Source organism: Bathycoccus prasinos, assembly GCF_002220235.1.
Source record: "Bathycoccus prasinos genomic : Chromosome_4".
In the NCBI taxonomy this organism is placed as follows: Eukaryota; Viridiplantae; Chlorophyta; class Mamiellophyceae; order Mamiellales; family Bathycoccaceae; genus Bathycoccus; species Bathycoccus prasinos.
In genome coordinates this window covers 681,568-705,282 of record NC_024005.1, presented here as the reverse complement: position 1 = coordinate 705,282, position 23,715 = coordinate 681,568, and the positions used below count along the sequence as shown (strand labels likewise).

General features: G+C 45.2%; 12 protein-coding genes across 12 annotated transcripts; 5 read left to right on the top strand and 7 right to left on the bottom strand.

The window, feature by feature from the left end:
- Positions 1-161: 161 nt before the first annotated feature.
- Positions 162-1,199, top strand: Bathy04g03620 (predicted protein; the record flags this gene model as incomplete). Its single annotated transcript, XM_007513401.1, has 1 exon — positions 162-1,199. One exon carries the CDS (start codon positions 162-164, stop codon positions 1,197-1,199), a length of 1,038 nt encoding a protein of 345 aa, XP_007513463.1.
- Positions 1,200-1,250: 51 nt separating this feature from the next.
- Positions 1,251-3,224, bottom strand: Bathy04g03610 (ABC transporter ATP-binding protein; the record flags this gene model as incomplete). Its single annotated transcript, XM_007513552.1, has 1 exon — positions 1,251-3,224. The coding sequence occupies one exon, from the start codon at positions 3,222-3,224 to the stop codon at positions 1,251-1,253; it is 1,974 nt and encodes a 657-aa protein (XP_007513614.1).
- Positions 3,225-3,832: 608 nt separating this feature from the next.
- On the top strand, positions 3,833-6,416 carry Bathy04g03600 (elongation factor G; the record flags this gene model as incomplete). The annotated part of the gene is made up of 2 exons (XM_007513663.1): positions 3,833-4,148; positions 4,357-6,416. The coding sequence occupies 2 exons, from the start codon at positions 3,833-3,835 to the stop codon at positions 6,414-6,416; spliced, it is 2,376 nt and encodes a 791-aa protein (XP_007513725.1).
- A 79-nt stretch (positions 6,417-6,495) lies between these two features.
- Positions 6,496-7,245, bottom strand: Bathy04g03590 (predicted protein; the record flags this gene model as incomplete). Its single annotated transcript, XM_007513415.1, has 1 exon — positions 6,496-7,245. One exon carries the CDS (start codon positions 7,243-7,245, stop codon positions 6,496-6,498), a length of 750 nt encoding a protein of 249 aa, XP_007513477.1.
- Positions 7,246-7,700: 455 nt separating this feature from the next.
- Bathy04g03580 (eukaryotic translation initiation factor 5) lies at positions 7,701-9,050 on the bottom strand (the record flags this gene model as incomplete). Its single annotated transcript, XM_007513466.1, has 1 exon — positions 7,701-9,050. One exon carries the CDS (start codon positions 9,048-9,050, stop codon positions 7,701-7,703), a length of 1,350 nt encoding a protein of 449 aa, XP_007513528.1.
- Positions 9,051-9,740: 690 nt separating this feature from the next.
- Bathy04g03570 (predicted protein) lies at positions 9,741-11,885 on the top strand (the record flags this gene model as incomplete). The annotated part of the gene is made up of 1 exon (XM_007513670.1): positions 9,741-11,885. One exon carries the CDS (start codon positions 9,741-9,743, stop codon positions 11,883-11,885), a length of 2,145 nt encoding a protein of 714 aa, XP_007513732.1.
- Positions 11,886-11,995: 110 nt separating this feature from the next.
- Bathy04g03560 (predicted protein) lies at positions 11,996-13,558 on the bottom strand (the record flags this gene model as incomplete). The annotated part of the gene is made up of 1 exon (XM_007513452.1): positions 11,996-13,558. The coding sequence occupies one exon, from the start codon at positions 13,556-13,558 to the stop codon at positions 11,996-11,998; it is 1,563 nt and encodes a 520-aa protein (XP_007513514.1).
- A 729-nt stretch (positions 13,559-14,287) lies between these two features.
- On the bottom strand, positions 14,288-17,611 carry Bathy04g03550 (predicted protein; the record flags this gene model as incomplete). Its single annotated transcript, XM_007513770.1, has 1 exon — positions 14,288-17,611. The coding sequence occupies one exon, from the start codon at positions 17,609-17,611 to the stop codon at positions 14,288-14,290; it is 3,324 nt and encodes a 1,107-aa protein (XP_007513832.1).
- Positions 17,612-18,191: 580 nt separating this feature from the next.
- On the top strand, positions 18,192-19,202 carry Bathy04g03540 (RNA-binding motif protein, X-linked 2; the record flags this gene model as incomplete). Its single annotated transcript, XM_007513629.1, has 1 exon — positions 18,192-19,202. The coding sequence occupies one exon, from the start codon at positions 18,192-18,194 to the stop codon at positions 19,200-19,202; it is 1,011 nt and encodes a 336-aa protein (XP_007513691.1).
- An 80-nt stretch (positions 19,203-19,282) lies between these two features.
- On the bottom strand, positions 19,283-20,590 carry Bathy04g03530 (phosphoglycerate mutase; the record flags this gene model as incomplete). The annotated part of the gene is made up of 1 exon (XM_007513323.1): positions 19,283-20,590. One exon carries the CDS (start codon positions 20,588-20,590, stop codon positions 19,283-19,285), a length of 1,308 nt encoding a protein of 435 aa, XP_007513385.1.
- Positions 20,591-20,911: 321 nt separating this feature from the next.
- Bathy04g03520 (Glycogenin-1) lies at positions 20,912-22,399 on the top strand (the record flags this gene model as incomplete). The annotated part of the gene is made up of 1 exon (XM_007513492.1): positions 20,912-22,399. One exon carries the CDS (start codon positions 20,912-20,914, stop codon positions 22,397-22,399), a length of 1,488 nt encoding a protein of 495 aa, XP_007513554.1.
- Positions 22,400-22,494: 95 nt separating this feature from the next.
- On the bottom strand, positions 22,495-23,448 carry Bathy04g03510 (predicted protein; the record flags this gene model as incomplete). The annotated part of the gene is made up of 1 exon (XM_007513417.1): positions 22,495-23,448. One exon carries the CDS (start codon positions 23,446-23,448, stop codon positions 22,495-22,497), a length of 954 nt encoding a protein of 317 aa, XP_007513479.1.
- Between the last annotated feature and the right edge of the window lie 267 nt (positions 23,449-23,715).

Here is a 23,715-nt window from a genome sequence, read left to right as displayed (position 1 = left end):
TACCGTGTATTAGTAGTGAATGAAACGCTTCTGTGATTCCAGTCACAACACACCTTCAGAACTCAAACTTTACTTTTTGTACGCTCAGTAATATATACACATATCATTCATCCATCATCCCCGCAGTTTCGAGAGCGACAGACAGAGAGAGTCAGAAAAATATGTCATCTCCGTCGTCTATTCTCGGAACCGTGTCTCACATTTACACATACCCACTGAAAGGAGCAAATGGACAAAAGCTCGCGCGAACATCCCTCACGCCTTTTGCGTCAATCCCTAACGACCGCTGCTTGGCACTTTTGCGAGCGGAAACGATTCGAGCGAACAAATGGATGGAAGAGAAATCGACGAAAGAGAACGCAGATATCGTTTTGCAAACCGGTGAGGGGAAAGATCCGCAACATCATTCGAATAAGCATCTGTTTCACCAACTGATAACCGATCCTCAACTAGGGAAATACGAATGCGTTCTTACGGAAGAGGATTTTAGCAACACCGAAAGGAAAAAAAATAATAACGAAGATGGAAATATTAACACGAGTCGACGACGACAGTTATCGATCATCGAAGCGAAGACGAAGACAGTAGTTGCACGATGTTTAAATTTGGACGACGAGAAGGAGAGATTGGTCATCGAAACGTTTTTCGCGGAACGTTTAGAAACTGCAAATACGCAAAACGGAATACCGAAACTCGTCTTCGCGGACGGTATTAGCTTTGCAAATGTGGGCGGAAAAGTTAAGGAACACGTTCTACACATAATCACAAAGTCAACGGCCAGAGAAGTGTACGAGAGCATCAAAGTGAGTAGCGATAGCAGTAATAGCGATAGTAGTCTAGAAGAGTTTATGATGCGGTTCAGGGCGAATATAATTGTCGATGATACAACTTCTGGGGGTGACCCGTGGAAAGAATTCGATTGGTGTGGAAAGAAAGTACGAATTGGCGACGTAGTCCTGAATATAAACGAGCCTACTATCAGATGTCCTTCTACCAGAGTAGTTGCGAATAATCGCGGAGAAGTTGACGAAGTCATACAACCGGATGTACAAATTAGAACTCATTTTCCGGACGTCGAAGGGTCCATTTTTGGGCGCGAGAAAATTAAATTGAGTGACAAAGGCAGTTATTTCGGACTATATGCGAGTTGTATAAAAGGTGGATCGATTCGAATAGGCGACGCACTCACTTTTGTATGATAACAAGTACAAGCGTACACACATAAGGGAACTTTATCTCACTAGTAAAATCTAAATATCTTCTAAAATAAACTTGCCGATGCGATGCGAATGCGTTTCTTCTTGTGATTTCTTCTCGTCTCCAGAAACGAAACGAAGTCGCTGCGAGTGAAATTGCATGAGCGAAGATCTGTGGCCGACGGATACGACCGTGTACTTCTCTGCCGCTAATAACTCGTACATCTTTTTCTCGCTTACTTCGTCCAAAGCGGACGTCGCTTCGTCCAAGAAAACAATCGTAGGTTTGGGCTTCTGGTATAATAATCGTGCAAACGCTATTCTTTGCTGCTCACCTACGCTGAGAACATCCGTCCATTCGATAGAATCGTCGTCAAAAGTATCTCCCATTCGCGAAGCGAGATCACCTAAACCTACAGAATCTAGCAAATTTTGCAAATGCGCATTTTCTTCCACGAGCGCATCGTTTATTTTCATCCTATTCTTCTTCGATAGCGCATTTGCATTGTCGTCCTCTTCGTTCTCATCGACGTCGAGAACGCCTTTTGGAAACGTGAGCTGACTTCGTAGACTTCCAACCGGCATAAAAGGCACTTGCGGAAGGAAAAAGAACGAAGAGAAACGGGAAACGAGAATTTTTCCAGATCCGTTTTTCCAAAGTCCGGCTAAAACGCGAAGTAAAGAGCTTTTGCCACATCCCGAGGGACCGGTAATCACAACGCTTTCATTTCGCACAATGTCGACGTTTAAATTCGTCCACAAAAGTTGCCCTCGATTCATTTCTCTCGATGGAGTGGAGACTGAAACGTTTTGCAACGATAGCAAAAGGTTCGACGCCTCTCTACTGTCATCGAGAAAACTCCGCTCGATGACGTTGCTCTTTTCTCCATTCTTTTCTTCCGCGTCCCGTTCATGCCGTTCTAATAATATCAGAAAATGCTCGATCCGTTCGGACTCTGCAGCTAAACCGCTAAGTTGATCCAGTCGATTCACGATAATATTCAAAGCATTTTGAATCGTTCGGAATGCGTACGAACTCTGCGTTACGACACCAAATTCTACTTCACCTTTGAAATACAGCGGGGCTATGATCAAGTAAGGAAGACAAAACGTCGCAAACTCGTACGCGTTTGTGAACAAATCTAAATGTCTATTCCAAACAATCTTTTCCTTTTGAATTTTAATCACTTGTTGAAGTGTTCGTAATAATGTTTTCAGTTCTCTCTTCGCTCCTCTATACAAAGCGATGGACTCCGCATGCTCCCGTAATCTGACGAGAAAAAAACGCATGTTTGCTTCTTTCTTTAAGATCTCGAAGTGCAAATGCATCAATTTACCCCCAAACACTGCCGTCGTCACGTAGGTTCCAATCATAGAATACGCAAAGCAAAAGAATAAGAGTTTCGGTGAGATCTGGTATAAAACGGCGAAGAAGGCGCTCATGCTGAAAATTTTATGCACGATTGCTAACGTCAACGTCGTCATCGAATGAACGAAACCGCGAACGTCTTCACCAATTCTTTGATCTGGATTGTCTAAAGTAGTAACCGTAGCTTCTTTTTGAACATCACCTGATCCTTCATTATTCTGATTCGCTGTGGCTATCACGCTGTTATTGAACTTTAACGAGTAATAGTTGTCGTGTTCGCAATACATCGTCATCATCTTCTCCGTCATATATTTGCGCCAATGCAAAGCGCTCAAAGACTTCACGTAATCGTACAACGCGAACAAAGGAGCGGCAATCACGACAACATAAATATATCTCTGAATAGCGTTATAAAAACCGTCTTGATCTTTATTCGAGAGCGCAGTAGACATGTCTCTTTGAGCGTATGAAAACACGACGGAGAGACCAGTAGTCAACGCGCACGCCAAGACGCACGTCAACGCCAGCAATCGAGCCGTTTTCTTCCTCGTCGAATGCTTTCCGTAATATAGTTTTGCTATGCGAAACGCGCGTGAAATCGTCGGCTTTAAGCTCTTGTTGTTGTTGTTGTTGTTTTTCTCTGTCAAAGAGGCAACCATATTCGTCGTCTCTTCTCTAGCTAGGTGAAATTCTTTCTCTTTTCAAACGCGCTCTCGGGTCGTCGTCGTCAAATAAATCGATACTCTCTCTCTCTCTCTTTTCTCTACTCGCTCTTGGTAAAGAACCAACCTCTTCTTTTTTTGCTCCTCTCCTTCTTCTGCTTCTCGTGTTCCTTTAAAAACTTCGTGTACTTTTCTCCTCGCATCAACTCTTGTCCGTATTTCTCGTATTTCGTTTCCAAAGGTGTTTTCGTCTGTTGTTGCGAGTAAAGAAAGTACGCTCCGGCACCTGCGATCGTCCAACTTATCACCGCTTCTTTGGAGAAGAACGCTCGTTGGAGTAAGGACATATATTATTATACTATGTGTTATTTACAACAGAGAGCGTGTGGTGATATGAGTGAGGTAGTTGCGTGAAGAAATGATGTACGCGTGATGTGAATCGGATTTCAGTGCACGAGTGACGCTTTCTCTGAGTGTGTGTGGGTCAAACGATTTTTTTTATTTCTCTTTTCTACACCAAATCTACACTCGTAAAATGTTTCAAAACACCTTCTCTCGTTCTCTGGGAAAATCACCTAATAAAATCATACGCACATAGAATAACAATGAGGAGCCGACGAGGGTGGACGACTCTGCTGTTGCAAAACAGAAGGAGTTTTGCGTCGCGGAACGCGACTACTACTGCCATTGATTCTTCGGCTCTTATTTATCTCGGAGCTGCTGGGAGTAACAGCAGCAGCTCGAGTCTTTCTCATCATCATCATCAAAACCATCATCATCATCATCATCTTCGAAAAGTGGGAAGGAGCAGACACTACGCGAGCGATGTATCGGAGGAACGAAAGCGCGCGAGAAATATAGGCATCAGTAAGTTCTTTGCTTTGTCGTTCATTTTATCTGGTCTCGTCGTCGTCGTCCTCTGTTCGTTTCTGTTCGATCGATATCGATTCTTAGATATTCTCTCTCAGTAAAGAGAGAGCTGGCGGCCGTCGCGGGTGCGAGATACGACGACGCTTCGACTTTTCTCCTCTTTCCTATAACTCGCGCGACACGCACGGTATCACTCCCTCTCCGTATACACGCGCGCGTATTCATCTCTAACTATAATCACCGTTTTCACGCAAAACAGGCGCACACATTGACTCTGGGAAAACAACCTTAACCGAGCGGATTTTGTTTTACACCGGACGGATAAACGAAATACACGAAGTGCGAGGGAAAGACGGCGTCGGGGCGAAAATGGATTCCATGGAACTTGAAAGAGAGAAAGGCATTACGATCCAATCTGCGGCGACTTACACAACGTGGAAGGATTCATCGATCAACATTATCGATACGCCAGGTCACGTTGATTTTACCATCGAAGTCGAACGCGCGCTGAGAGTGTTGGACGGAGCGGTGTTGGTTTTGTGTTCAGTCGGTGGAGTGCAGTCGCAAAGTATTACCGTAGATAGACAAATGCGAAGATATAACGTGCCGAGATTATGCTTTATCAACAAATGCGATCGGGTCGGCGCGGATCCGTGGAAAGTGTTGAAACAGGTGAAGGATAAATTGCGATTGAATTGTGCCGCAGTGCAAATCCCGATCGGGTTGGAAGAGAAGCATGACGGGGTCGTGGATTTAGTCACCATGAAAGCGATTACGTTTCATGGACAACACGGAAATGACATTAAAGTGAGCGATGAGATACCGAGCGATTTAAAAGATTTAGCGAATGAAAAGCGAAAAGAGTTAATTGAAACTGTCTCGGGCGTAGATGACGATTTAGCAGAGATTTTTCTCATGGAAGAAGAACCGACGGTCGAGCAGTTGAAAGAGGCAATTCGACGGAGCGTGGTTTCGAATCAGTTTGCCCCAGTTTTCATGGGCTCGGCGTATAAAAATAGAGGCGTTCAGCTTTTGTTAGATGGCGTGGTGGATTATCTCCCGGCGCCGCACGAAGTAGAAAACATCGCTTTGGATTTGAATAAAGACGAAGAGCCTGTGAAGACAGTTTCTGACCCAAAAGCTCCGTTAGTTGGATTGGCATTTAAGTTGGAAGAAGGTAGATTTGGTCAGCTCACGTATTTGCGCATATATCAAGGCACAATTACAAAAGGTATGACAATTGTCAACACTCGAACAGGGAAGAAATTGAAGGTGCCTCGATTAGTACGCATGCATTCGGACGAAATGGAAGACGTAAAGGAATCTCAATCAGGAGAAATTGTCGCGCTCTTCGGCGTCGATTGTCAATCTGGAGATTCATTTACGGATGGAACTATTAATTATGCTATGACCTCCATGCGAGTGCCAGAACCGGTCATGTCATACGCAGTCGCACCAAAATCGAGAACTGATTCGTCAAACTTCTCAAAAGCTTTGTCTCGTTTTCAACGCGAAGATCCTACGTTCAAAGTTCACCAGGATGAAGAAAGTGCGCAAACTATTATATCTGGTATGGGTGAACTACACCTCGACATCTACGTTGAAAGAATGAAAAGAGAATACAAAGTCGACGTCGAGGTTGGGAACCCGAGAGTGAATTACCGGGAAGCGATTACCCAAAAAGCAGAGTTTGATTATTTACACAAGAAGCAATCTGGAGGGTCCGGTCAGTACGGTAGAGTTGTTGGATACATCGAGCCGATTGTTCAAGCTGACGAAGAGACCAGATCGACGGATGTTATTTTTGAAAACGGTATCGTAGGAAACGCTATTGCACCAGGATATATCGTAGGGGTCGAGAAAGGTTTCAAAGAAGCCGCCAACGGCGGTGGTTTGATCGGATATCCCGTTCAAGGTTTAAGAATTGTCCTTACGGACGGCGCTTCGCACGCCGTCGATAGTTCAGAATTGGCGTTTAAAATTGCCGCTTTAAACGCTTTCAAAGTCGCGTTTAAAAACGCGGGACCGAAAATATTAGAACCAATAATGAAAGTAGACGTGACAGTTCCGAACGAGTTTCAAGGTACGGTCATCGGCAACATTAATCAGAGAAAAGGCACGATTTTAGATTCAGTCGGCGAGAACGACGATGTCTGCGTTACGGCGTTGTTACCTTTGAGTAAGATGTTTGGCTACTCGACCGAGCTACGATCGATGACTCAAGGTAAGGGCGAATTTACCATGGAGTATTCCTCGCACTCGGCCGTCGACGCCGGGACGCAACAAGAATTGATGACGCAATTTAGCAAAAGTTCATAAATAATTATTTTTAACAATTACAAATCGCATTACCAACACGCCTCTTACCTCGTAGAATAAAACATAAAGTAACTAACATTTACCGATTAGTTTCACCAACTCCGTCCCCGATAACCTCAAAATGAAACTCAAGCAAATGCGAAATCTCTTCAATTCTAGGAACGATAAAGTGCGGAATGTGTTCGCCTTCCAATGCATCTATATCATAACTTCTATTCGTATCCTCGACATCGATTAAAACCGTCACGCAACCGGCTCGATTTCCCGCGACTACATCATCTTTCGGCGAATCACCCACCATCATGACCTCCGATGGGTCGACGCCCCACACTTTGCATATGTGCAACAGCGAGTCCGGAGCCGGTTTATACGGCGTGAATTCTCGCGAACACACCGGGTGAAATGCTTTCATTAAAGTATCTGTCTCGCCATCTTTCCAGGCCACGTTATGAAAATGGTCCACCGACGTCTTCACATTCCGTGTCACCAAGCCTCTTGGAACGTTCATTTCGTCCAGTAACTTTGCTAACTTAACGGCCCCAGGCATCGCTTTCATAGATTTTAGCGCTTCTACTTCCATCTCGGCGATAATTTCGTACGATCTCTTCCTCCTCTCCTCGTCAAACTCGTCCACTTCTTTTAAGATATTGTTCGTTTTGCACCCGAGTCGACGCATCATCTCGTTAAAATCCAAATTCGGAACGGTTAACGTCCCATCCATATCGAAAATTAACCCTCGGATTTTCCTTTTCTCATTCTTTGTATCGTCTTTCGTCGGCGTTATCGTTGTTGCCGCTGCGGAGGTCGCGGTTCTCGTTGTCGTCGTCATCTCTCGTCGAGGATTGAGTAGTTTTTTAGAAGAAGAAGAAGACGCGACGGAGCGGAACGTATTCTTTGTTAAACTGGAGTGATGATGACAGTGGGAATTCGAGATGCAGAAGATTCGATTCGTCGTGTTTACTGCTTGAAATCGAGAACCCGAGGCTTTGTGCACGCAGTGGCGAAGAAACATGCAGTGTGTGGATTTATTGTGTCGCCTTGTGTGGACACGTCGATGTGTTCACTTTTGCAACATACGCGACTGGCGCATGAATTTAGAGTAAAGTGACGCTGCGTAATGATTCATCATTCTGTGTGTTTCTCTCAATATTATAAAGAAAAGGGTTAGGTGATGGGTATGTATTATTTCAGTTTCTCTTTTCCTCTCCTTCTCGTGAATTCCGTATCAATATCCGCGCACTTTTGCACGCGAGTGCTTCTTCGCAGGTAACCGCCGATGCACGTTTATTCGGAATCATCATCGCCCGAATCGTCGTCGTCGTCGTCGTCATCGTCAGATTCTTCGTCCAAGAACTCGATGAAACTTGCCGCTTGCTTTCGAACAGCCTTGGCAGTTTTCTCGTCGACGCCAAACTTTTTGGCCGAGCGAAGTTCTTCAAACCACTCGCGGATGTACTTCTCTTCGCACAAATCGAGCTCATATAAAGCGTTCAAAACAGCAGCAAAGATCTTGTACGCGTCAGTGTTAGTTTCTGTGGCGTATAACTCGAAGGCGTTCAATAAACCTCTTTGTTTCTTCTCGTCGTCGCCGACAAACTTGGAGATAAACGCTTTCTTCTTCTTGAGTTGCAGCGGCACCGGTTTTTCGTCGTCCAAAATCGCTTCGATCAAAAAGTAAACCTTCAATTCGTCCGAACCGACTCCTAATTTGTTGTTCAAAAACTCTAAAGTTTGATCGACGTCGTTTACTTTCGCCGCGTACGCGCGAAGTTTCGTGATTCGCTCGTCTTCTTCTTCAGATTCAGATTCCGACTCCTCATCCTCTTCCTCTTCTTCTTTCGTTTCTGTTAGCGACAATTGCGTCTTCAATTCCTTGGACACCGTAACCATTTCAGCAGCGTTACCCGTGAGCTGTTCTTCCGCTCTAGCTTTTGCAGCAGCCGCGGAGGTATCTGTCGCCCACTCGACGTCGCCGTCGTCGTCATCTCCCTTGGACTTTTTCTTCTTCTTTTTCTTCTCCTTGTCCGAAGATTCGTTTTGACTGCTCTGTTCGGCGAGTTTCTTTAACCTCTTCTCCTCTTTCTTCTTTCTTTTCTCCTCTGCCGCATCCAACTCTGCACCTTCATTTTCGCGTTCTTGTTCAGCACGTCTCAACTGCTTATCTTTTTTCTCCTTCGATTTGTCCTTTGGCGGCGGATTTTTGACGATGTAGTTGCACAGCTTGTGTCTCGGATCGCATTCGGACACGTGCCCGCACGCTTTGCACTTCATCGTGATCAACTCCGTTCTCTTATCGATAGAAAACACAGTCTCTGGATTTCCACACGAGAAGCACTGCACAAACTTCTTGATGAACACTTCCAAATGTTCCGCGAGTACTTTCGCGTCGTGCGCGCCGTTTACGATACACTTCCCATCCTTCTCTTCGTACTTTGTCAACGCCCCTAACTCAAAGCCAAACCATTTCAAAACGTACGTCGGTGGCCTCGCCAACGCTTTTGCGACGTCCACCAAGTTTACGACGTTGGTTTTAATCCCGTTCCCACGCCCTTCGATTCTTGACACGACCGCAGGCATCTTGTACCTATAAAACTGGTCCGATGCGTTCGACGCACCGATGTTGACGAGCGCCATTTTGTCGTTTATTTATTCACAACAAATACGGTTGGTGAAATGAAGTACTCTCTCTTGATGAACAACAGAGGATATCTGTGATGATGATGATGATAATAATTTATATCTTCTTCTTCTTCTTCTTCTGTCTGTCGAAGTCGTCTTCTGTTGATCATTCAAAAATCGGCGAAACAGAAGACCTCGGAAGAAAGAAGAAGAATTTTTTTAATCTCTCGACGACTTCTGTATCAAAGAAAGACGACCGAACGTTGTTGTCTTTTTCCGATGATGATGATGACGAGAGATGTTGTTTTCTTGCGGCATGCACTTTATTACGTCTTCTCTTTATGTGGTGATCTCTAGAAAGAAAGAAATAAGAAAGTGTGTTTGATCATATGCGTGTTCTCCGTAAAAAACAATAACGACGACTCTCCTCTTCTTTAACTTCTTCTTCTTCTTCTTCTTCTCTCTGTCTGAACCCCAAAAATCAAGTAAAATTTTTCGAAAACAAAAAACATCCGAGAGAGAGAAAAAGTTGTTACAAAGAAGAGTTTTGAAAGAATTCTCGAGAGGTGCATCAAAACAACACGCAGATCACCACGGAAGAAGAGGCGGTGGAGGCGTCCTTGTTCTTTCTCTTTCGATCGTCGTCGTTTCCGATCTGCCGTATTCAATCAGAGAAGCGAAGAAGAGAAACTTTGAATCATCATCATGAGCGCATCATCATCAACTTCGTCCTCTTCTTCGCAAAATTCGACTCCAACATCATCATCATCATCATCATCATCATCGACGACAAAACCAACAACTGCTGCTACCACCACCACCTCTCGCCCCTCGCGTTCTCCGTTCGGTGGTCGATTTATGTTGAACAACAACAAGAAGAAAACAACGTCGTCGACACCATTGAAAGCAGCGACGAACAAAGGAATGCGCGCGGCGTCTTTACATCCGTTGAAGACGTCTTTGCACAAATCGTTCTTTTCACAAGACGTGTCCTCGTCGACGACTATTGAAGGCACCGTTCGACAACATCCGTCGCAAACGTCCACACCGTTTTCGTTTCAAATGCCCTCGGGATTGGCACGATCGCAACAAGTGCACATGCTGCAACGGTTCTTGAATCTCCCCGCGTTACCGTCGTACATCAAAAACGAAGGAGGGTTCGTGTTGGATCGAGTGGTCACGCAGTTTGGAGGTAACGAGTGGTGGTCAACCGCGACGCTACGCATTCGCGCGCAGAGGATGTGGAACACGAGAGAAACGGTAGACGGGAAACCACATCGAGCGATGATGTTACCGAGCATGTACGGGTTAGGCGCGAAGGTTCGTGTTGGCGTTTTTGAAAAGACGACGTTGAAAGGGGTGGTAGAGATGAAGTCTTTGACGAGGTTGGTGCGAAAGTTTATTTTACCGGCGAGCGCGGATGAGAACATTTTGTCGGGTAAAACAAATCGTAAAAATAGCGCAGGGAACACGAACAATAATTCAGACTTATCCAAAATTTACTCCATTTTAGATGGAAGCATGGAAAGAAGAACGGAGGAAGAAAGAGACGCGGAGCGAGCGAATAGAGCGCCGACGAGCTGTAGGATTACGTTGACGAGTAAAATTTTACCCGGGCACACGATGAGTTGCGACTTGAGTTCTGGAGAAAAGTATCAAGTCGATGATGGTTACATCGATGGACCAACAGTCGCACAAGCCTCGATAAGTTCTCGCGGACGTCGACAGGTGCATTATAAAGCGGGTGTTAGCCAGATTTTAGATAAGCATTTACCAGACTTTGAAGCAAAGGTGGTTAAAAACAAAGGAGCTGGGACGACGTCGTCGTCTTCGTCTCGCGCTAAAAAATTTCAGAAACCGCCAAGACGAGAAGCGCGGGCGGGTGTTTCTGTAGAAGAGCAAGTAATGGTTTGGAAAGGAAAGCGTCGGAGAAAGAAAAAATCGGGCAACAGCTTGGCGACAACGACAGCGAGTAGTTATTCCGCGTTGCCGCAAATGCCAAACTTAACGTTTGGATTTATAGCGGGGGTCATTGGACGATGGAATTTAGATGGGAGACACATCATCGGAAGATCATCGTCAAGGTCGCGAAGACGCATGAGAAAGAAACAGGGCAAAGGCGATACGTCTATGAATAGAACCATAGACGACTCCATATTATCGACCGAAGATGACGACGACGATGACGACGACGATTTTTATAACGATCGAACCGTGGACGCCTCGACGAATTCCGCGCTCGATAACGCAAGTAACGCCCTTCCGCCGCTGAAATGCGAGTTGCATAATTTTCTTAGCGCATCGATGCACTTTCAAATCGGTTCATTTTCAAGAGCCATCTTAGATTTAACGAGTATAGACGTGCGAGTTGATGTAGGAGCGCGCCAAGAACAACCAAACGCACTGGCATTGCGAGACTCAAATTTTGGATACATGATTCCCGAGAATTTCGATAAAAATTCAAAGGAAAACGCACAAGACAACGTTGGAAAGAGAATTGCAACTCGGGCGCAAAAGTTTTTAACCATGGACGGTCTTTTAGTTCCCGATCCATCGTCTGTGACGGTATCTTTGTGTCAACAAATTTTGGGACCGATCACGTTCAAAGGAGAAATCCGTGCCTCTGGGGGAGATACGCTGAATGCGTTGCGCGTAGGCGCGAAGAAATTGACCGAACGCAAGTCTTTGCAAGAGTGCAGAGATGAAGCGAGCAAAGAATTGAAAAACCCAGAGATTATTTATGGCGTAGACTGTCCTTTGCCACCGGCGTTAGGCACGGCGAGATTAGTCGGGTGGTACAACGTGAATAGGCAGGAAGCCTTTGTGGAATGTAGACTTTTCGATATGTAAAAACGTAGTAAGATTCAATAAAAAGCGTATAATACTTACATGTACAACAACAAGTGGTTCTTCTAAATTATACTATCTATGCATACACACATAACTCGTGCTTCCGGCCGCTACGACTTTGGCATTAACTTGGCTAATTCTTTCGCTAACTCTTCCATGCCTGTCCCGTCTACGGCCGAAGTGGCCAATATTTTCACCGGTTTACTTCCAACTCTTTCTTCGTCCATACTTTCCACGCTTTCAATGAGCTCAGGAACGCGCAATTTCGCCCATTCGACGTCACATTTGTTGAAACACAAAACGTGCGGTCGTATGACATACTCTGGATTATACAAACGAAGTTCCTCTCGCACGGTGGCATAGTCTCCCGCAGGATCTTGCGAACTCGCATCGACGACGCACACCATCGCGTTCGTTCTCCTTAAGTGTCTGAGAAATGCACGTCCTAATCCTTTTCCTTTGTGCGCGCCGGCTATTAAACCGGGCAAATCAGCAATCGTTGGCGTTTGACTTTTAATTTTTGCATCACTCGATTCCAACAACTCTCCGTTATCAGCCATTTTTAAAAGTTTTTCAAGCTCATCCTCTTCGTCTTTCTGCGTGTTGACGACGCCAAGATTCGGCATCAACGTCGTGAACGGATAATTAGCAATCTCTGGCGATGCTTTCGTGATTGCTTTTAAGATTGACGATTTTCCCGCGTTTGGAAGACCTACCAATCCTATATCCGCGACCACTCGCATCAACAACTCGATTTGCATAGTCTCCCCGTCTTCACCTTTCGTCGCCTCCCACGCCTTTGATTCAACTTCAACCGTCGATATTTCGAAATCATCCGCGTATCCTTCTTTCTTTGTTCTTCCTCCTAAACCCATGCTTTCGCTTCCCGCAACCTTTTCTGCTCGTCTGGCTGCTAAACCTCCGTTCCCACCTCTCGCTATCAAAACTCTTTCTCCCGGTTGCGTCAAATCCGCAATCAACTCCCCACTCCGTTTCTTTCGTATCACGGTTCCCGGTGGCACTTTGATGCACAGTGGTTCCATTTCCGGCGCGACTCTGTGTCGTTCTCTCCCTGGCTTCGCGTATTCAGCTGCTCCCCCGTGGTACCCGCGTTTCGCTCGCCACTCTTTCCGCTCGTGCAAGTGCAACAACGAATCCGTAAATCGATCGCACACGATATATATGGACCCTCCAATCCCACCATCCGCAGGTTCTGCCGATGGAAGTTCTATAAATTTCGCCTGTTGCGTTCCGCGTTTGAATTTTGAGTTCTTCACAACTTTCGGTTTTGCTTTCTTGAACGTTTCGCCGTCGCCTCCTTTTCCTCCAGAGACGATTATTACCGCCTCGTCAAAGTATAAATGCGGTTGGTCTTTACTCGGGGAAGTTCTTTTGCTCTCGACATCCAAGCCTCCTCTTCTGCCTTTCGAGGACGATGAAAACTTCACCACTTCTCCTTTCTGTGTGTGTTGTTGTTGCTGCTGCTGTTTCTTTCCCGACGACGGAGAGGAAGAAGAGGAGGAAGCTTTTTTGCTCGTAAAATTCGCCGCCACGACTTTGACATTTCCACTTTTACTACGTCTCGAACGTGTGCTAATGCGCAGACGTGGAGTGGAGGACGCAGAACTTTTAGACGATACGAATCCCGAGGGTGATGCGAAGGAGGAAGCCATTTCTTCTTATTCTTCTCTGTCGCCCGTGAAGTGCGTGTGAAGTGCGTGCGTAATTAATTATTAAATGAAGAGAACGAGGAGGAAACAGTGTACAAAACGAGAAGAGTGAAATTTTAGGCGAGAGAGAGGAAAAAGGTGGTTTTTGGGTGTTTTTTTTTGGGTGCTGTGACGGCGGAGAACGATGCAATTTCTCTCTCTCTCTCTTTTCTTTCGCGAAGAATACGTGTATGCGCACGCACACGTATTCTTAGCGAAAAAAAAGGGGGAAATAGATTGAAGAGAAAGAACTAATACTTAAAGGAGATTTTGGAGCGGAGGGAAGCGCAGATGATTCTTCCGATGAACAAACAGGTTTACATCCTTCTCTCCCTCCCCACTAAAAAAAGCCCGGAATCATCTTTCAAGAAGAAGAAAGAGAAAACGAGGGAAGTGGAAGGGAGGGGGTCAGAGGCAGGTTTCGGTTCCATGTTTAACAAGGTATGGGAAGGGGCCAACCGTCGAGACGCCATTATGCGAACAACCCGTCAAGATATGTTCTTAGGGCGATTTAACCAATTCATCATAAAGATAAAACGCTGTTTTATCGGAAGAATCATGCGCCTCCCGGCGCACAAGTGGAGCTTTTTTCGTCTTGAAATAGAGAGATATCAGAGAAACAAAGAAAATAAATGAATACGAATACAAAAGCGAGGGTTAGAGTGATGCACATTTTCGACTTTTACACGGCCACTATCTTCTATCTTTCATCAATCCATCTACGATGCCATCACCAGGAATCGTCGCCAACTCTTCTAAGATGGCATCTTTCGTCGGCACTCGTTGCGAAGAAGAAGAAGAAGCAAACACGAAGCTGTCGTTTTCAAGCAACTTCACCACGTCCCGATGGATGCGCAGTGTTTCTGGTTTTACCGCAACCGCAACGAAAGAACCGCCGTACTTATCGTGGAAGAATAGCGCGGTGTTGCCGCACCGTTTCTCCGAATCGTCCAAAAACGCTTTGATTGGATCAAAACCAACCAACAACGCTTCGCGAGCCTTTTCCGGACCGAGTTGCATAAGACGCTTTGGAAGTTTCGTCAGCGATAACTCTTTCCGACGCTTCTTTTTCTTTTCGTGAAGGATGAAATCTTCTTCCTCTTCTTCGTCCTCTTCTTCTTCATCATCTGCGGCGGTGGATAGATTTGTTTTGAATGCGCGTTTCAAAACTTTTCTCATCTTTGCTTGCGTGAACAACGCTTCATCTGGAAACGGCAAGACCGATTTACGAAAGAGAAGTACGCCGTCAAATGCACCCAGGTTCGGCCGGAATAGTTTTTCCCACATGACTTCCTCTTCTTCTTCTCCCGCATTGTTGTTTGCGGTTAACATATTTCCTCCGTTTTCTAAATATGTTTGCAAAGTTTTGAGCGCCTTTGCAGCGATACTTTGTAATCTTTTCATAGTGACTACGGATGGAACGTTCTCGCCATCTAAATTTCTGTCGCGCGTCCAGAACGTGCCGGTCAGATCGTAAGGCGAAAGAATAACCATCGAAGGCGGTCCCTTGAACTTTTTCTTCTCGATTATCCTTTCTTTTGTACCGTTCTCCTTATTATTATCATCATCATCATCGCTGTCCTTCTCCTCCTCTTCTTCAACATCATCCTTCATAGCCGACGGCAGGAGTAAATCTTCCGCTCTTTTGATAGCATCTCTTGAAACGGCGCAGTCTTCGCCGGTTTGTCCTCCTGAACTTTCGGGATCGAGCACGAGAGGCAGTATGCCAAAAGGATGCGTACAAAGAAGCTCTAAGAATCGTGCAAAAGCGACTTCTCTCGAATTCGGTGGACTCAATCCTCCCGGGTGACAAAAGACTTTCGCAACCAACAACTCGATAATTTCATCCGGAACATGCGGAGAGAACATGTGAGAAGCTATCCACCGCTTGGCAATTTGTACTGCAATTGCAAACGTCGGAAATCTCGAGGAAATTGATGCAAGCAACATCGCGTGTTTCGACACAATTGCTTGCTCAGCCTCAATTTCTCGAATTAAAGGACCGCCGTTTGAGGCGTTCAAAAATAATCGAAACGCGTAACCTTCGTGTAATATATCGACAGTTCCATCGTTCGAGACAATGTTCGGAGTTCCGAACGATTGTTTCAATTTCTCTGCGATTTCAATTGCCATTAGCTGCTTTGTTTTTATGATTTCTTCTTCCTCTTCGGGCCAACGACCCGAACCTTCTAATTGCACTAAAACGTTCAACGTTCGTGGACAAGCCGATATGACTTCATCGTCTTTTCCTAGACCAGCACCGATGCCAAACATTAATGGATGTTGCTTGGGTGGAAACGGATCGCATCCACGAAATGCCGCAGAAATTGGTTGAACATTATACACTTTTAGCGGGACGTCTTTCATCTCTTTCATGCGTCTTGCCAACCGGTCTAATGTTTGCAAAAGATGTTTCGAGTGCTCCGAGACAGCCACGAAGGAGCCATCCGAGGAAGATAACAAATCGTCAAATACTTTTGATGTCCACGTGATTGAATCGATACCTTTGACGTTCTTCTTCAGCGCATATTCTGCTGCAACGGCTGGAATGTGGTGCCTTCTTGATGCGGGCACAAAGCTCCACACAACTGCTTCACAAATTCTCGCGTCTTTGAAACGGCGAAGCTCCGATTTTTCCCCCCAAAAAGCTCGAAACGTCTTTGCTTCAGCCTCGTTATCTGTTGGTGGTCCAACATCGATTACTTTCAAACCATTTTCGGGATTTAATTGGACCCCAATCCATATTTTGTTTGCGTTGCACGCTGATGTTCCAATACTCGCGCACCTCACTGCGTCCGCGCGATCGTTCATAGCGATTTTCATAATCGAGAAGATCTCCTCTTCCGCGATGCGAGTCTCGGAGGAAATATCTTTAACATCTTTCAGAGACGATGTCGGCGATATTTCGACTTGCATGTGAAGGTCGTACCGTACAGCTCTCGGTAAATCGGTTAGAAATACTTCCACAAATGCATTTCTTCCGGCTTGTTCTAAAACTTCGCTCGATTTTACCGCTTCTTGAACCAACTCTTCAATCGCACCTTGAGATATTCGCGAGGCTAAATTCAGGGATCCGCATGGACTCAAGAAGACAACTTTAAAGGCTCCGATCCAACTCTTTTTCGTCTCCTCATCTAGTTCTGAATCACAAAATACACCGCCGGTGAAATAATTCGGTATGCTGCTACTTTCTAATTCGCCACTACTTTTGTTGCTACCATTTGTTCTCTTACTATTTGCTATACCACTGCTGTTTTTCTTTGCCGTCGCGAGCGTAACAAAAAAGCCTTGGACGAGCTGATTCGTGTCCATTGCCGGCGAAAGCGCATCACTTGTTTCAACCATGTGCGCTAAAAGGCACGAAAGGAAAAAGCCAGTGATACCATCGTTGGAGTATTCAAACAGATGACGTCTAGACGCCCACGCTTTGATTAAAACCGAAGCGGCCCCTAGAAATTTCACCTCTTTGTATTTATTTTGCAGCCACTCGTTGATGCTATGCATAGCCGCATCCTCCGCGATGGATTGTGAATACCGAGGCGACTCGAAACGGACTTCATTTTTCTTCAAATTTGATTTCGTTGGACCGAGTCTTTGTTTTGGGAACAAGTTCGCAGCGCAACACGGCAACACTCGAACTTTTAAATCTCTTTCGTGATTATCGATGGTTATCGTCAAGCACGGCTTTCGGTTGTCGTTTTGATAAAAAGTCAGATCGCACTTCTTGACGAATTTCTTTGCTATGTTTTTCTTCTTCCTACTCATTAATAACTGTTTCTGTATGTGCTTCAAATACACCATTCGTTTCAAATGGTACCGATGATCCAAGTAGTCCTTCTCGTTGAAGCACGAAGACGGCATTTCGATAGCTACGTCAATCGCAGGTGTCGTGTCCTCCTCCTTACCGTCCTTGCCTCCCCTATTATTCGTGTTAAAGCTTAACGCCCCTCCGTACGAATGGCCTCCAACTGCTTTAACTGAGCTCGGAGGTTTGAATGTAATCGTTTTTGCGCTCATATTCGTGTGCGCGAACAAATCTCTCGCGGACGCGTTAATATAATCTTCGTCATTGTCCTCTTCCTCTTCCTCCTCGTCCTCCTCTAACTTCAGTTTCAATTCTTTCTCTTCTAAACCTGTTTTGTTGATGATTTTGAACGAAGAAATAATGGTTAGTGATTGGATATTATACACTAAGATTCCGAAGATGAGCTACAGAGAGAACAAAAGTAAAGAAAGAATAGATGTTAAGCGTCGTCGCCCGTCGCGAAGACGAAGAAAGTCTCAGTTATATGCTTGTCATTTTGAACATCACGGGGATGGTCAGCTCTCAAAGATTAAATTCTTGTATCGTCACCGACTTTCTTCTTCTTCTTCTTTCGTATCTCGATACGTGAATAATGAACGCGTACCTTTAAGCAAAGATGTCAATTGCGCGACGGCGCTTTTTCCCAACGAAGTCTGTTGACATCTCGCGTCGTCCAAAGTTGCTTTCAAAAGCGCGTCGTCCAAAGAATTCATCTTGTTCTTATATATGTTCTTCTCGTTGTTGTTGTTGATAGTGTGTTGTTGTTGTTGTTGTCTTCGATACGAATGATGAATGCTCTCTCATCATCGTGGTGATGATGTGTTTAGAAAGAATGTGTGGAACGCCGCCAAAAACATACAGAGAAAAAAGCAAATTCAGCAGCTGAAAAAAATTCCTGGTGACGACGAAAAACATCTCCAAAAACTTCATCTCTCTGCGAGCAAACACGACGACGAGGACGACGAAGTAGAGAGAGAAATGAACGTCTTGACGCAAATAAAAAACCAACAAGACGCTTCTCTTCGAGAGATCGAGTTAGGTCTTCCAGAATCCGCCAGTTGGCACGCGAAATACAAACACTCCGCGTACGTTTTCGTCGGTGGCATTCACTCGGAATTAACAGAAGGCGACGTGTTGGCTATTTTATCGCAATACGGAGAAATCGTGGACGTGTTCGTTCCCAGAGACGAAAAGACCGGGAAATCGAAAGGGTTCGCCTTCGTGTGTTACTTAGATCAGCGCTCGACGATTATAGCGGTGGATAATTTAAACGGAAGTAAAGTTTTGGGAAGAATTTTACGAGTGGACCATTGCGAAGACTATCGGTTGCGAGAGGAGTTTAACAAGAAGATTTTGAAATGGAAGTGCTCGTTGTGCGGAGGAGATAACTTTGAAGGAAGGGAGAGGTGCTTTAAGTGCAACGGGAACGCTCCGAAGGAAGCGTACGTGGAGGTGAAGAGAGAGGAAGAGGAAGGGGCTTCTTCGTCGTCGTCGTCTTCGGAAGACGACGACGAGAAGGAGGAGAAAGACGGAAACGAGAAACAGCGAGGAGAGGAAGAGGAGAAAGACGAGCAAACGCTCATGAATGAATTGAAAAAACGAAAAGAGATGGCGGAGAAGCGCGCGAGGGCTATTGCAGAGGGTAAACCGTTACCCCAAGAGGAAGACGAAGACGAAAAAGAGGATGGAAGATCAAAGAAGAGAGCGAAGAAAGAGAAGAAGGAGAAGAAACGTTCAAAGAAAGAAAAGAAGAAAAAGAAGAAAGGATCCTCCTCCTCGTCGTCGCTGTCCTCGCTATCGTGAGTGTTCGTTCTCATAGCAATACGTAATGTAGTAGTAGTAATAGTATAAAGTGGTAGTGGTACAGCTTACATAGAATCGTGCTAGATAAAATTCACGCAGTTCACGGCAGACTTGTCAAAACCTTTTGATACATCAACAATGGTGACACCATCTCCAGGCATTACCTTGATCCGTTCGCTCACATGTGTAGGAATGTTCAAACAGCCAGAAAGTATTTGTCGACACGCCTTTTCATCTCTTGCTACGACGAGAATATTTCCAGTGCTTTCCAGCGCGGCGGCTTGAACGCTTTCATTCGAGGCGTCGGTTTCCAATTTTACGCACTCCGCGAGGTTCTTCTGTTTGAACAACGCCGAGAGACCTTTCGTGAGAACACACTCTACATTAGTATCGACACTAGCGGAGCACACGGAGAGGATCCTCGTAAACGAAACGTCGGCTAAGAGCGTGTGAATCGTATTGATTTCACCCATGGCTTCGTTCATTTTGTCTCCGAAGTGTTTCGCCGCGACTAAAACGACGTACCGCTTACCATCCACATTGCTCTTAATTGGAGCGTTCCCTCCACCAGTTTGGTTCAATTTGACGAGTGTCAACTCGTTACTGTTATCTTTCCCCAGCGATGTAGTTGTGAGTTCAACTTTAGTAATGCCGCAGTTGTTTTGTAAAATCCTTCTAAAATATTCCGGTCCAATTCCCAGCGCGTTTCCTAACAGACTTTGATTCACCGCGTTGTGCGCAACGACGAGCAAACTATCGATCGACTTTGATTCATCTAACACTAACGGGAAAATGTATTCTTTCCAGCATTTATCGCCTCTCTCCCATAATTCGACAACTGGAAAGTGTCCGCTCACTTCAAACTTCTCCGGCGCCGTTTTCCACTGCGCGTACGCGTTCGCAAACTCCCTCTTCTCGATCGTTTCTTTATCGTTCTTATCTAACCCTTGAAACGCGTATAAATCAATCTCTCGCAAATCATCGATAGTATCCATCTTCTCTCTGTTTCTTTCTTCGCCCCATATGACTTCAGCCGTCCTGTATGCTCTCTGTAACGGACTTCTCAAACAGTGGTCAAATTTTTCGCTCCGTAACAACTCGTACGACCGTCTGGCTTGCGTTTCTCCCAACTCCGTCAACACGCTCTCGTCGGAGGACCCTTGGATGATCCCTCTTTCGTTCCACGTGGACTGGCCGTGACGAACGAACACCACAGATTTCGTTTTGACGATGGATTTAATGTTGTTGTTGTTGTTGTTGTTGTCGTCGTTAAGAGAAGCAACGCAGGAGAAGAGAGGAGAAGCGTTGATGCTTTTTTTCCTTCCATTTGATGTTGTTCCTTTAGTTAACAACCACCTCCTCCTCCTCGGTGACATCATCATCATCATCTTCGTCGTCGACGACTTTTCTGATGATGATGCGACCGTGGAAGAAGAAGAAGACAAAAAGAAGGAAATCATCGTCGTCGTCGTCCTTCTCCTCTTCCTCCTCCTCTTTTTAATCTCTCTCTTTCTCTTCTGCCTTAAACGATGTATTTTTGATGCTACATAGAACGCTAAAAATAATGGAGAGAGATTTGTCCAAAAATTTTTGCTCTCATCTTTTCTTCAAATTTTTTACTCTCGTACAAAACACACAAATACTTAGTACACACTACTCCTCGTCTCCTCCGTTTATCAGAGAAAAGAGAGAGAGAGAGGAAGAGAAGGATGGTGAAAACGACGAGCAACAAGAGAGCTCTGATAAGATTTCTCAAAGTCTTTTCCTTACCTCTTGTGCTGTTGTTTCTCGTCTTTGAAATGCTCGAGAGCGGGAAAGGTGGATTGCATTATTCTATTCATCATCATCATCATCCTCGTCACGGCAGCAGCAGCGGTGGCAGTGACAACGAAATGGCAAGTGGGAGAGGAAAAGTGGGAGTTTTGAGAAGACAAAAGAAGAATAACAACGTCGCGTTCGTTCGAATGAGAGAGCGAGAGGAAAAGTTACGGAAAGCTATGGGAATACCGGAACCGATTGGAGAACACAAACACGAGAGATACGACTACAGACCTGCTTCTTTCAGTTCTTCTATTCCGTCGTACACGAAAAAGGTTAAAGGGAACGCGAGACAGGACTTGTTGTTTAACTTGAAATGCGTTAAGGAAGGGAGAGAGGAGAAAATGCACTCTTCAGAGTGCCGAGCGCTCGGCGTCGGGCGACACCGGTCGCGAGAACAAACGGAAGTAGAATACGTGCAAGAATCTTTGGAAGCTTCGGAGAAAGGATTTGGAGGGCCGAGTGGGTGTAAAGAAGCGTGGATTACGGCGTTAGGGAACGACGGATTTTTGCCCGCGGTGTTAGTTTTATTGCACACGATTAGAAAGTACGCGGTTGAAGATCGAGATTTCATCGCTTTGGTATCCACGGCGGTGAGCGAGGAAGTGAGAGAGAAGTTGACGAAAGAGTCGATCAGAGTTATAGTCGTAGACCCGTTTGAGAATAACGAAAAGGCGAAAGCGTTGGTATCAAAATCAGCGCGATACGCGAGCGGATATTGGGTGGTGAAGATGTTCGTTTGGAAATTTGAAGAGTACGAGAAGATGGTGTACGTGGATGCCGACGTGTACGTGAGACAAAACTCGGATTCGATGTTTTGCGCTGAGACAGATCCAGTGAAGCACTCGATAGCTGTAACGCCGCGATCGTCGTTCGATACTAAAGCGGGATTTAACGCGGGTATGTTTATTTATAATCCCTCAAACGACGTTTTCGATGAGATTATGGAGGCGTTTCTGGCCTTGACTGAAACAGAAATGTTGGCAACGTCCGAGCAAGATTTCCTTAACGTTCAGTTCAAGAATAGGTATAATCTGATCCCGATTGACTATGTTATGAAACATCGGAGAATGGTGAAAGAGAAAAAGTTGTGGGACGAGAGCAGAGTTCACGGGTATCACATGAACGGATCCCCCAAACCGTGGGAACCGCAGTGGATGACGCAGTGCGCGTACCCAAAGGACCATCAAAAGTTCTTGAAGCTGTACGTAGATTTTTTCGTCGAGTGGTGGGAATACTATTACGACATGTTAGACGAGACTCCGCCGGACGATAAAAAGGAGTATAAGTTATTGCCGGAACACGATCCGGCGAATTCGTTCGGGAAATTCGCGAGCGAGTACAAGTGCCCTTTGAATCCTAAAAAAAAGAGTTTGTAATTAGAGTTAAAACAGAATAGAATATCAAAAGCAAGCAAATTAATATAAGCATACATAAAGCATTCTTATTCTTCTTCTTATTATTATTATTATTATCATAATTCTTCTAAGTCTTCAGCGTTGTGCCCGCGATGCTTTCCTAAACCGATTGTGTTTTTACTTCTTCTATTTTTACTCCTTTTCAGCGGGAACGGAGAGCGGTTCCCTTCCAACAAGTCACCTCCTACTTTCGTCGCGAACCTCATACAAAAGTTCACCATGGACTCGTAGCTCAACGCGTCCATGTCTGTAAAAACTACCGAATCTCTTACATTCGTTAGCCTATCGTATCCTACTAGAACGAAATCGTTCTTCTCCAACGATTCCATTATTTGATCTTCCTCTCCCTCGTATACTGCTGCGCGCAAGAAGGATTTATCCTTCACGGAAAGCTGAATGACAACCATCACGCCGACGAGTGATTGTCCGACTTGGGTCAAGACCTCGTGTAAGACGACGCCGTTGTCGATGGCAGTTTCTGGTTTCGTCAGTACGAACACTTTGGGCATGTCGTTCTTCGCGTGTAAATTTGCTCTTTGCACTTCATCTTCGGTACCTCGAGACTTGGGAAAAGGAGGCCACCTGGCGTACGGCGGAATCATGGCGTAAAAGACAAAGTTTACCACCGCCTTCACGTCGTACGCCGGGTTCGTCGTCATGTTCATAACCATTGCATCCTTGCTTTCCCTGTATTGTGGCTTTAAGACGTACGTTTTAGGCATGGTATCTTTATCTCCTTTGAGCTTGTTTGCTCTTGCGAAAATAACGTCCTCGTGGCCGTACGCGTGAAACGTTTCCTCGACGTCGGAATAGACAATTTCGAACTTTTCGTGTTCGTTGTCCGGTCGGAACAAGGAGATGACGGCTAAGGAATCCTCGCTGTTATCATCTATGAAATCGAGCATCTCCTTCTCGGTTTCAAACTCTTCCACCGCCTCGGTCGTTTTCATCATCACTACACTGCTAAGAAGAAGAGAGAAGAGGAGAAAGAAGCAGCGGCTCCTCGGCATTGACGATGATTTCGATGATGAAGAATTGGGAGTAGTATTGGTCATCATCACTCTTTCGTTCGTTCCTATATTTTATACGACTTCTTCTTCCTTCCCCTCCTTAAGTTTTGAGGAGAAAAAGTGCGATGATCGGAAACAACAGCACTCAGTGTTATCGTTTTGTACTATTCTTCTTCAAATACTTGGTGTGAGGAGTTTTCTCTTCTCCGAATTGTTGTTGTTTTCAAGAGATTCTAAAAAGGAATCAATCATAAACGAAGACAAAAA